Raw genomic sequence first — 13,284 nt, forward strand, 5'->3', positions numbered from 1 at the left:
GGATGTGGCTAGATGGGGAAAGGGTGGAGCAGAGGGACAATTTTTGGCTAGGACATTTGTGATACACCAGCTGTACCTCTTTCTCCCTCCAACCCCAGCTCCTCATGGGTCAAGAATGAGGGGACTGCAACAGCAGAGGGATTTGGATGAAAACATACAGCAGACAGCACTGCTCAGTGAGAGTCCCACCAGTCTTGAGGTCCATGGTAGCTGAGATTCACTCACAGCCCCGGGACTTTTCTCACATCTGGACAGCTGGGATAACGGTGCTGAAAGCCTTTTACTACCTAGGAGGGACTCAGGGAAGATGCTCCTCTCTGATCCTTCTCCCAGATGGTCTCCCCTCCTGGCTGGGGAGGTCACCATACTATCAGTGGGAGAAAAAAGCATTACTTACACCAAAGGGATGCTTGTGAGTGTGTGAGCAGGGACAAAGACAGACCACAGCATGCTGCAGTATGCTCCCTAGGAAATAATGCTTATTTTTCTAATGAACATTTATTTTTAAAAATCAAGTTGACATTTTAGCAGTCTTTCAGTATCTAAAGGGGGACTGTAAGAAAGAAGGGGATAGAGTTCACAGCATGGACTGCTGTGACAGGACAAGAAGAAATGATTTCAAGCTAAAAGAGGGGAGATTTAGGCTGGGTATAAGGAAGATGAGGGTGATGAGGCACTGGAACAGGTTAGACCAGAGAGGTGATGGATGCCTTGTCCCTGGAGACATCCAAGGTCAGGCAAGAGGGCTTTGAGCATCCTGATTGAGCTGTAGGTGTCCCTGCTCATTGCAGGGGAGCTGGACCAGGCGGTGTTTAAAGGTCTCTTCCAACCCAAACTGTTCTATGATTCTATGATTATTATCTGTAACTCTTCGTGGAAAGTCTTTATTTTCTGGATATGCATCTTGTTATTGGGATGGGTTATGGAGAAGTGTTCTCCTTGTACAAAAGAAATACCACATCTGTCAGCTGCAAACCCTCGCCAAAGCTGATGGGCTGCAATTCAAGCACGTGTTTCCTGAAACAAAGGGAAAGGTTGAAGCACAATTTCCCTTGGTGTCAAAATTCACCTTCCTGTTAACATGTAATCTGTACAAAGTGTAACTGACAAAGATTGCTTATTTAAGAACCTTCAAAACAATGCTTTCTCTTTCCAAGTCTGTGGCAGGTTGAAGTAGCTCTTCAGTGCTATCAGTTTTTTAAGTTAGTGCTCAGTGTCATGCAAGTCCACTCTGATAAAACACTTGTGCCATACTGTTTCACAGTCATTTTAAGATGGTCCAAAACTAAGCTCACACAAAAATGAACAGCCTCAGCATTCTCTCTCTGCCTGCAGCTCCACAGTCCTCTCTTCTTTAGGTCAGCTTCAGCAATCAAGTGTCTGTGCAGCTCGCAGTTCCTCTTCAGTGAGCAGGAGTGTCACTCTATCCCCATCACTCTGACCACTTTATCCAGGCCACATCCTTTTGTAGGCAAAGCTGTCAGGCAAGAGCAGGCAGCAGAGGAGGGGATCCGAGTGACCTTTCCTTCTGGTCATCAACTGCTGGGCAGGCACCCTAGGGAAAGAACAGTGCCCATGGTTAAGAAACGGCAAAACCACCAGAAGATCATCCCTTTTGAAGGTCTGTGCATGGCTTTCTCTACTCAGAAGGGGTAAGAATGGAAATCCAGAGCAACCATCTTGACTCAGAGCCCAAGGGAAAAGCATAGAGCTGTGTCAGGGGAGGGTCAGGTTGGATATCAGGAAAAAGTTCTTCACCAAAGGGTGGTAGGCATGGAACAGGCTGCCCAGGGTGGTGGGCATGGCCCCAAGCTTCCAGAGCTCAAGAATCGTCTGGACAATGCTCTCAGACATTGGATCTCATTTTTGTGTGGTCCTGTATGGAGCCAGGAGTTGGACTCAATGATCCTTTAAACTCAAGAAATTCTACAATTCTATGATTCTTTGATTTGCGATGGAGCTGCTTTCCTTTTATGGGCTGGAGCTCTGCTCCAGCTTGCAAGCAGCACTGCTGCTTTGCAGCCAATTGCAAGCATGGTTGTCCCAAAAAGCCAGGATTTTGAAAGTACACTGGCCTTGAATGAAGAAGCTGGCTGGTTAATGCTCTAGATATGGGAGGGGAGAAGCTTCAGTCGTCAAGTAATTGGCGGCTCGAGCGCAGAGTAAAGTCAGTTGCTATTTCAGGGAAAGGAAAGGCAACTGCTCCCTGGAGGGAATGACTGCACTAGCTCAGAGCCAGGAATAGGCTGAGATTTAATTTTTTTTTTTTTTTTTCCCCTAGACTTCAGGAAAAGCGAACACACAATGTTCATTCGCAGGGATCGTTTCCTGAGCATGATGTGTGCTCGCTGTCCCGCAGGTCACTTTCCAGTGTGTCACATCCTTCTGCACAAGGGAGAGCAGGAAATGGCAAACTCCCAGTATGAGGCAAAGCATTCCCACTGCAGCAATTGGTCCACGGGAGCTATAAATTGGTCTCCTCCAGAAACAGACCAAAATTTGTCTGTGGGGAGGTCAGCCAGAAACTAAAGGTAAGTTTCTCTTTTGAATCTGCCTGAGTACTGCATTAGGAAAGCATTTAGAGTTTAGTTACAGATTGGGACTAATGTATACATTATTTCATAATGTTTAAAAAAACTATTTCTTACTATTTAATAATTTACTAACTTAAATAGTAATTAATTAATTTACTAACTTAAATAGTAATTAATTACTATTTATTAACAAATAGAATTTGTTATTTACTACTGATAGTAATTTAATTAAAAAGCTATTGTTGGGGGATTTTTCTCTAAGAGTGGAAGATGGCTTTGTCTTCCTTTTTGCTGGCATAAATCTGTGCACTCAAAAGACACACATCACTGTAAGGTTGATGTTATATATTAAATGACTGTTCTACTAACTGCAGTGAGATGGCTGCTGGCATTACCAGAGACTCTTGTCTACAAGAAAATCTGCAGAACAAGATGTTAAGAAGGAATCAATATATTTAATAATCTGTTGATGATGTGCTCATTGCTCATTTGGACACCAGTACCTATTAGGCTTAGTTTTAGTCCTTGTGCCTTCAGCTCAATTTCTGAGTACAGAGTAAAAAATAAGAGGATACTGCCTCCAGCTAAGAAAAGCACACTGTACTGAATGGCTCAAATAGCCCAGTGATGAGAAAGGCCTGAGAGAAACTGGAATGATTGTTCTTATTATGGGCAGAGGAAGCCCTAAAGAATTCTGTGTGAAATGGATTTGTAAAAGCAGAAAAGAAGAATGACAGCAAGAATTATTTATTTACACTCTTTAAGGGTGGAAAGACTCTCAATGGTAGATGGCTTTTTTCTTCTGGAAGACAAGGAGTCTGCAGAATGAAAGACCTGAGGAACTAAACCATACAGTGTGCCCAGTGTGAGGGATCAGGCCACTCTGGTTCATATAGTAATGAGGAATTAGAAAACACGTCTGCAGTAATTAATATTTACACTTATCTGGGCCTGGGACAAAATCTTTCTACTATGGAGTCTTATTGTGGTTATGAGGGCAATATGGAATGTGACCAGCTTCTTAGATCCATGGCTACATCTTGTTAAACACAGAGGCAATGCAGCCTTGTATATGGTGCAGTGGTGTGGAGAGCACGAGCACTGCTGTCATCAGACAGCTGGTGATGCTGCGTCCCTCCTCTTGCTTCTTATGCCTCAGTTGCCATCCAGGTAAAACAGGAATAAGGATGCTGGCTTCCTTTATAAAGCACTTTGTAACCTTAGAGCAATTTGAAAATGCTCATTGGAACATTTCCTTCCACCGTGGTGAAAAAGTACATAGAGATAAGAGAGATACACAGCTCTGAAACCCTGAGGATTCACCATCTAGAAGGCAGACATTACCATAGCCAGCACTGTTCTCCCCAGTAGTCCCCCAGAAGTGTGTACACAGCAAAGGGGCTTGCTATTCTGATGTGCCCTTCATGGAGTTCTTAAACATAGTCCATGGACCTCTTAACACATGGTTCATGGGCCTCCCACCACTGAGGATTCACACCCATAGGCTGGACTTAGTACTGCAAAACAATGATTCCCATCTTTGTTTGGATCCTGACGCCAGGTTACAATAAGAAAGAAGTGGTGCAGGTCCTTGAGTTATTTAAGCATAAAGAGAGGAAGGATGTTCACAATTGCCGTCTGAGGCATTTTCAGCTCATAGATGGAAAAACTAGACCTTGACTCCCCTCAGCCGCTTCCCTCTGTCCTCCTTTAGTGGGAAAGGACCCCTAAATAGCAACCTAGGATCGGTGGTTTTTATCTCCTCAAAGTCTGGACTTTCCTGTGAAATATGCTCTTGAATATTATAAAACCTCTGAATCCCATTGGGAGGACACCACCATGTAGTTCTGGTAGCATTACTGCACTGGGTGCTGAGTCACTTAACCTTAATGGAATTTATGTCCCCTGGATTGGAAGAAACATTTCATGTTTTCACAGAAGAACAACAGTAGCCCTGACCCCAGCCCTTAAGACCATAGAATCGTAGAATGACCCGAGTTGGAAGGGATCCATAAAGATCGTCGAGTTCAACTCCTATATAGATATTTTAATGTCCCCAAGGATGACAAAAAAACTCCAAAGTCAGAATAGAGTAACTAAGCATATGTGTGTGTACGTGTGTGTGTGTGCGCATGTGTACGTGAGCATGTGCATGCGTGCAGACAGCAAACCTTCCAAGCAGTAGAGCGAAGAGAGAAAGTTGGCTGGATGCCATCCTTGGGATGGAGGTCAAGGTTGAGCAAGTCTTGTGCTTTTTATATAAATCCCAACCCACCTTCTTCTTTTTCTAGGCAGAGGCCATGGAGAGGAACGGTGCTGCCCGTCCCCAGGCACCAGACCCCACGCACCACTTCCACAGAGCGCTGCTGGATCAGCGACGGAGGCTGCGAGGTCAGATTGCTCACCTTCACAAGGCAGCTCGCAAAATCAACAAGCTTCGCAAAAGATCCCTGATTGCCAACATCAGTGGGAGCTCACTGACAGCCGTGGGAGCAGTCACGGCCATCGTGGGATTGTCTCTAAGCCCAGCTACACTGGGAGCCTCCCTCCTGGCATCGGCAGTGGGTTTGGGCTTAGCCACTGCTGGAGGAGCTGTCAGCATCACCTCCGATCTCTCTGCCGTGCTCTGCAATTCCCGGGAGGTGAAGAAGGTGCAGGAAATTGCAATGACTTGTCGGAAACAGATGAGGGAAATCCTCAGCTGCCTGGAATTCCTCCGCCGTGTGCAGGGCCCAGGGGACCCCAAGCTTCTCCAGTCAGAGAAGAGAGCATCCATCTCCCTGTATAACTCTGTCTGCTTCATGGTCTTCTGTGGCTCCCACAGCTTCCTTGTGCCAGAATATACAAAAGAGGTCACAAAAGTGAGCCAGGCCATGCTGAAGGCCAAAATCCAGAAGCTGGCTGCCAACCTCGAGATCTGCACCAGAGCAATGGATGAAGTCTGTGAACTCCTTGAGTCCAGGACAGAGCTTTCCCCACAAATGAGGAAACTCAACTTGGGTGCTAGAACCACCGCTGAGACCCCAAGACCACCCAGTTGAAACAGCAATTGCCCTGTAATGAAATCAGGCTTGAAAACACTACGTAATTGTCACCATTAGCACTGCTACCTGTTGCTGTTATAATATTGGTGGTGCTCATCCACATAGATGCACACGTCTCTTGTGCCTTATTTATATTTGAACACAAACCTCTCCCTGATATCAAGACAGAGTTACACATACACACACACACACACACACACACAGATACACCCCACTGCCTCACAGCAGCCCCCTGGCTCAGGGTAGATGTCATGATGGACATGAGGACTACTGGGTACATGGCAGCAGATCCCAGAGCCAGAACACAGGGGTAGGTGGCCATTCCTCAGTTCCATGTTTCCTCATCCATCTCCATGACTCTGCTTCCTCATGTAGCAGAAAGAAGTAGGTCAGCAGAGTGATGAAATCCCTGCAGTCTTGGGGCTGACAGACCCTGGTCTGTGGATAACTCATGAATCTATGAATGCTGAAGGGGCTGTGATACCCTCAAAGAGCTAGCAGCCACCAACTTCTGGTAGAGTACAGCCCTATTTCCAAAGGTACATCTGGGAAGGCTGTTGAAAGGAGCAGCCCCAGATATGACAGACTGTGTGGATGGCTCAGTCATCCCAGGGTGAAGCAGAAGAGCCAGAAACTGTTATCCTTTATAAAGAAACCTCTCCAGGATAAGAACTGTGATGTTTGTGTTCTATTTATTTACGTGAGATGTTTTTAAAGTTTTGATATTGTATTTTAAAGTTTTGATATTTTATTTAAATATTTTGTTTTCCTTTTAAAAAGAGGTCTCTGCTCCAAGGGAGTGCAGCTGTTCTTAGAGGCAAAGCAAGTCTGTGGCAAGTGAGAGCAAGTTACAAGTTCTTTGGCTGTGAGGGTAAGTCTCTGTAGGAAAGGGAAAGATGAATGCTGATAGTTATAAGACAGATGAACTGTGGTTAATCACTGACAGATCTTAGAAACCAAAACAGGGAGATGGGTCAATGACCCTGGGACCAGTGCCTGCCTCAGGAGACTCTCTGGGGAGAAGAGTCAGTGTACCTCTTGGAGCATGGAGGGAAGAATATGCTGGTGTTATGCTCTGAGCTGGAGACCGGCTGAGAGAAGAGCACACCTGAGAGGTGGTAGTGCTGCTCTCTGTGCAGTCAAACAGCCTGTGAGACCCACACCGGTTGTCTGGGGAGGGAGGAGGCAGCACGCACAGAGCTACACATATGCTTAGCAATGCTTCCCAGGGAAGGCTTCACATCAGCAATATATATACACTGGTACTAATAGTCAACAAAGGTGAAGAAAAGGAGGATGACTCAGGGTTCAGAGCACTGAGGAAGCAGGAGGAATGACCTGGACTCAATTTTGAGTGACTGTCCTGCTAAGGATGTCCTTTGTGATTTTCAGCACCTCAGTGCCTCAGTTCTCCATGCAAAAATGGGAACAGTAGCACTTCTCTACCTCACAAGGATGTTTCTGGGACAAATATTCTGAAGTGCTCAGGTGCTGTGGTGGTGGAGATCATGTCAGTACCTGGAAGAGATAGAAAGAACCCCCAAAATCTAGCTTGAGACAACCAGAGAACTTAATGCAGGGACAATTCCACCCCCACGAGTAGAATCCAAATAGTGAGGGGAATTTCGCTTGGAGTTTGTGAATCAAAATGATGAAAAAGATGATTTGCAATTCTATCGCACCGAATAAACTCTTGGGAAGGGCTATACTCCAACTCATAAAGCTCAACTCCTTCTCAAGCTGTCTCTCCCTCTCACAACTTCAACATGTGTTTTGATGTGTAAAACAAAAGCTTTTGTCCCTCAGAATGTGACTGAGTTGTCTGTAATGCCCATGCTTCTTTGCTGTAAGGGGAAAGTACACTGCTAGTTCAATTAAATGAATATGAAGTACTTTTGTGTTAGTGTCTCTCTGTACACCTGCATGTGATCAGATTCCTGCCCTTGCCTCAACCACTCAATTTCATGCTTCAGACACTGAAGCCAAGAAATCTGTATGAGCAGGTAGGGGTGTGCTCAGAAATGGAGAATAAAAAATGATGTCATCATTTGTGTATGAGTGTATATATCTGTGTCTTTGTGAGTGCACATCCTGGTGTGCATGCTGGCCTCTGACACACAAACATCTCAAGGTGTATATATGCAAGTACATGTGTGGTTTTGGGGTGTGAACTGCATGCTATGCAAAGGCAGGCCTAGTGCAACATTTTTCTTAGTGCTCCAACATCTCGTGAGCCAGCTCCACAAAGATGGTTATGACTTCACCATTCTTTTGAGAAAGATGTTTTCATCACAGACTATTTCTCCTACCTTCTCAATTTTCTGGCAATGTCACTTTTGTCTGTGTACCACTACACAGGGAACAACATAGAAACAACAACACAGCTCTGAATGAGCTGATCCGAATGAAGAGTATGAAGTGGATAGCTCATTGCTTCATGAGGGCTGGTTTGCTTTGCTTAGCACAGCCCTGCACTGTTTCAGCAGCTAAGGACAAATGAGAGACACTTTTACTTCCATACCACCTACACGACCAAAAAATCCTGCTTCTGTTCTATTTTTTTCCTAGGTTAATCCTTCACTTGAGGTCAGGATATGTGTTGTTGTGCAGTGCAGATGTGAGAGTGTGACAGAACCTAAGGTACCATACTTTGCTGGACAGGTCTCGTTCCCTTTCCACTTAATGGCTTGATTTCAATATAGAATTAAAAGCAGCATCTAGGGGAAGTGCCTTACATAAGCAGCTTTTTCACAGTAGTTATTTACTCTTCAAATTCACAGATGTGTTGCTTGAACCCTTCCTTCAGTAGCTGGGCTTGGAGAAGTGTGTGTGTTGATCATTAGCCTGGGCTGGCAGTTCTCTTGTTGACACTCTTACTCTCCTTTTATTGAAAATGCTGCAGGGAAGAATGATCCAATGACGAAGCAGTAATACAATAACCATTTTAATGCAAACTCCCATAGTATGAAAGCGTAATAGAAGTTGTTTATAGTAAAGGAGTCTGGACAGAGTCAGGGTATGAGGATATGCCAATAGCCTCTCACTAGGCATCCTGATGAGTAGATTGAATTATTTATCATCAACTGTGATCTATTACATACATTGTCCATCTTGTGTTAGCATGCATCACTCATGAAATAGAATCAAGAATCATAGAATCATTAAGGTTGAAAAAGAGCACTAAGAATATCCTGTCCAACCATCAGTGCAGCCTCACCACACCAAATAACCATGTCCTTAATGCCACATCCACACGTTTCTTGAACACCTCCAGAGATGGTCACCCCAAAGCTACCTGGGCAGTCTGTTTCAATGCACCACCGCTCCTTCAGAGAAGAAATTTTTCCTAATATACAACCTGAACTTTCCCTGGTGCAACTTGAGGCCATTCTCTCTCCGTTACTTGGAAGAAGAAGCTGACCCCCATCTCTCCTCATCCTCCTTTCTGGTCACTGTAGGGAGCAATAAAGCCTCCCCTGAACACCTCTCCTCCAAACTGAAAAATCCCAGTCCCCTCAGCCGCTCCAGACCCCTCGCAGCTCTGTTACCCTTCTCTGGACACACTCAGGGCTTCAATGTCATTCTTGTAGTGATGGGCCCAAAACTGAGCACAATACCTGAGATGTGACCTCACCACTGCTGAGTACAGGGGGAATAGTTGCTATGACATCTGAATTAAAATTTGCCCATGCATGTATGTGCCCACACTGCACTTCCTACAGAAGAATAAGCTTTTAACATGCAGTAGGGTTAGGAATGTGCTTGTTCAAAGGCCAAGACTGAAATCCCTGCAGTGAAAATGCTGAAGTCCAGTGTAACTTATGGTGCCCTGTTTTGAGAAGCACAAAAAGAGAATCACCATTCACAAGCGATACATTTTTTATCACACACAGGGATTTTCTTGAGAGTTTAGGACAGTCAGAAACTTTTGTTCAAAACACATTTACTAACAAAATAGAATTACCCAAACTGAAATGTATCAGAATAGATGGTAGTGATCCCCCTGCCCCCACCAGATCAGCACTTACCATATTATCTGAGAAATAAGCTCAACAAAGAGTGAGCGCCTTCCTGTCACATCCCTAACTCCATTTCCTGAGGCATCTCACAGAAAGGGCTCATGTCTTATGTACTGGCCAGGCCTAACCTTTAGCACTAATGATGAACAGCAAGCTCATGGTTCAAACTGTTAAAGTTTTTTAAATGTGTGATCATAGCTAGCGTCTACACTGAGTGTTTTCTTTTTTGTTGTTTGTTTGTTTGCTTTTAAATCACTGCTCCTGAGCACAGTGGGATGCAGCAAGTTCATTTCCACTGCTGCCCAGTGAATTGTTCCAGGTTTCCTTTCCTTTCCCTGCCATGCAGAGAGTTTGTTCGGATTTCCTCTAACTTTCCTCATTGTTCTGGGAGCAGAGGAAATCGCACACTAGGAATCCAGTGACAGATGCTCATGAACGTCAGCATTTTCATTGTGGGCACACCCAGTTTGGCTTCCCGAGTGGCAAGAGAGATGGAGGTCTGCTCGCAAATGCTGTCACAAGTTCTGTTTTGTCATCAGCTCTGCTGTCTCTTCCAGGCCCAAGCTCTCTGACATGTTAACATCCATTTTCCATAGAGCAAAGGACATTCACCTAGTTGTGAGGGTGCCCTGCTGCACTCAGTGTTGGGACTACAGACCAGAGAGGCCACACTCAGACCAGATGGAAAATAGGCACTCAGGAATTACAGTTATGACATATTTTCCTCAAAGGCCACTAAATTCATCATTATTTCCACCTTTCACAGGTTCCCTGTTTGGTCAGCAACAGCAACTATCATAAGAGGTGGGGAATGCTGGCTTCCATTCCCAACTCTCGTTCCCTCATTTTGTGCTCTATTTCTACAGTTGTATGGGAACTGCTGAGTCACAGCCTGAACCTCTGATTGACCACCTGAGGTGAGCCATGAGTCAGCCAGAGGAGCACAGCTGAAGGCAATTCACCTGTGCTGCCGGAAGGGGTGGAGCCAGGCTGCACCCCTCCTAGACCTATTTAAGAGCTGGCTACCAGAAGGGAAGGCTTTCTTCTGGAGATCACCTCTCTTGGTGTTTTGTGGTGAGCCCAGCTGAAGGGTAAGCTCTTCCACTTATTCTCTTTTTGTTATCATTGTCTACTTTGCCTAACTCTCTTGATTATGTTGTGATTATAACATCTTGATATCTATTGATTATACAATTATATTGTGATTATAACATCTTGATATCTATTGATTATACAACAGTTAAGTGTGTTTTGTTGTTTCCAGCTCTTCGAAGTTGTGAAGGCAATGTCACATCCATTTTTAAGAAGGGTAGAAAGCACAACTCAAGGAACTACACACCTGTTAGCCTCACCTCAGTGCAGGGGAAGGTCATGGAGAAGATCCTCCTGGAAGCTAAGCTAAGCATATGGAAGAGAGAGAGGTGATATAGGATAACCAGCATGGCTTCATCAAGGGCATCGACTTGATCAACTTAGTGCCTTTCTTTGCTGACACAGCTCAGGCATGTCCAACCCGTGGCCAGCAATGACCAAACATCAGTATGTGATCAGCACTGTTTGAGCTGAAACTGGGACACAGGGAAGGCACAGCACAGTACTAACTCAATTTGTGGCAAATCATAGAAGCATCATAGAATCACAGAATCTTAGAATCATAGAATGGCCTGGATTGAAAAGGACCTCAAAGATCATCTAGTTTCAACCCCCCTAACAGGAGCAGAATCACCAACCACCAGACCAGGCTGCCCAAACTTTATGCATTTTGTTACATTGGCTAAACGCATTCTTGTGAACATACAGCTCTGCTTTCTGTTTTGCTAAAAGAATTTGAGAATAGACTGTAAATAAGAAAGGAAAAAAAAGTTATATTTGCAGTTCTATTTTCATATGACACGAATATGCTACCTATGAATTTTCAAATGGAATGTTTAGAGTTGCAATCAGATAGTCCACTTAAAGTAAGATCTGATTGCATCTCTTTACTAGACTTACTGTAAGACCTCTCTTACCAGAGAAAAACATCTCTCACTTCACATCCATGCCTTATTCATGTCATCGCTATTTGGTAGTATGTGCCAAATACGTTTGTGAACAATTCTTACAAAGGATGAAGTATAAGAGTAGAATTTCACAAAAATCTCTGATGAACACCTTGAGAATTCACTAAGAATTGCATCTACTTCCACTGAACCAGGTAGATACACTAGTTTGACCAAAAAAAAAGTCAAATAGCCTGCTAGTTTTATGGTTATTGTGCCCTTTTCTTTTTTTGAATAAAAATACTAAAGAATAAAATCATTTTGTTACTTATATACATTAACTATATAACATAGTCTATGAGATCTGCTCTGAAAATAATGCCTCCTATTTTGTCGTGTTAGCCCATGATATCAGAGGCAAATGTTAGTGGTATAGCAGTAAAGATTGAACCCTCTCACCAATATCCCATTATATTTTGTTGCTGTGTTTCAGATGGCAGTGGAAAGGCAGTTTGGCATATTGGTGACTAACATGGAAGTGTATAGGAAGAAAAGATTTTTCATTGAATTCCTCCATGCTGAAAAAATGGCAGTTGAATGGGTGCCATTCTTTGATGTTTGCTGAATGCCTGTGGAGACCAGACTGTGGATATGTGAATTGGTGGGTGGTGCATTTCAGCAGTAGCGACAGTGGGTCACCTCCATCAGAGCAGGTTTTAATGAGTGGCATGCAGACTCTTGCTCATTGCTGGCAAAAATGTGTATCTAATGGTGGTGGCTATGCTGAAAAATAGCGTTTTGCAGTTGAGAATTTGCTCTATCAAATGGTGTTATTGTGCTCTTTGAATTGGTTGTAAATTCCATGGGGGCATTTATTTTGATGTAGCCTACATATACATGGCCCACAAGACAATTCCTCTCTGAAAGATTGGATACCCATGGCATAACTGCACCAATGGACAAGAGAAGAACCACTGATGTAGCCTGTCTGAACTTCAGTAAGATCTTTGACATGGTGCCTCACAACATCCTTCTCTCCAAGTTGGAAAGATATGGATTTGACAGGTGGAGTGTCTGATGAGGAACTGGTTATAAGACCGTACCTAGAGAGTGGTGGTCAATGGCTCAATATCTGCCTGAATGGAGATCAGCAATGAGTGGTGTCCCTCAGGTGTCAGTGCTGGGATCGATGCTCTTTAATACCTTCATCAATTATGTCAACAGTGGGATCAAATGCACCTCGGTAGCTGGTGGATGACACCAAGATGTGTGGTGTGGTCAACGTGCCTGAGGGACAGGATGCCATCCAGAGAGACTTGGACAGGCTGAGCAGTGGGCACAGGTGGACCTCATGACATTCAACAAATCCAAGGTCTGCACCTGGGTCGTGGCAACCCCCACTATCAGTACAGGCTGGGGGACATAAGGATGGAGCACAGCCCTGCATAAAAGGACTTGGGTTTACTGGTGGGTGGCAGCTGGACATGAGCCAGCGGTGTGACCTCACAGCCTCAGAAAGCCACCCTTACCCTGGGCTGCAACCAAAGAAAAAAACTAATCAGTTTATTACTTCAGGCACGACCCGCGCTGCCCGAACTCTGACCGCGAGTACCGCCACGCGGCGGCATCACAGCGCCGTGACGGACCGCCACGCAATGGCCGCCGGCTGACACTCCGCGCCCGGCCCCGCCCCTCCGCTGCGGCCCCT

General features: G+C 44.7%; 1 protein-coding gene across 1 annotated transcript; it reads left to right on the forward strand.

Moving 5' to 3' along the window:
- Positions 1–2,429: 2,429 nt before the first annotated feature.
- On the forward strand, positions 2,430–7,625 carry APOLD1 (apolipoprotein L domain containing 1). The gene is made up of 2 exons (XM_042890441.1): positions 2,430–2,531; positions 4,826–7,625. Exon 2 carries the CDS (start codon positions 4,835–4,837, stop codon positions 5,573–5,575), a length of 741 nt encoding a protein of 246 aa, XP_042746375.1. The 5' UTR covers positions 2,430–2,531; positions 4,826–4,834; the 3' UTR covers positions 5,576–7,625.
- Positions 7,626–13,284: the final 5,659 nt, after the last annotated feature.

Source organism: Lagopus leucura, unplaced genomic scaffold (assembly GCF_019238085.1).
Source record: "Lagopus leucura isolate 7727_CA_CO unplaced genomic scaffold, USGS_WTPT01 Super-Scaffold_100159, whole genome shotgun sequence".
Lineage (NCBI taxonomy): Eukaryota > Metazoa > Chordata > Aves > Galliformes > Phasianidae > Lagopus > Lagopus leucura.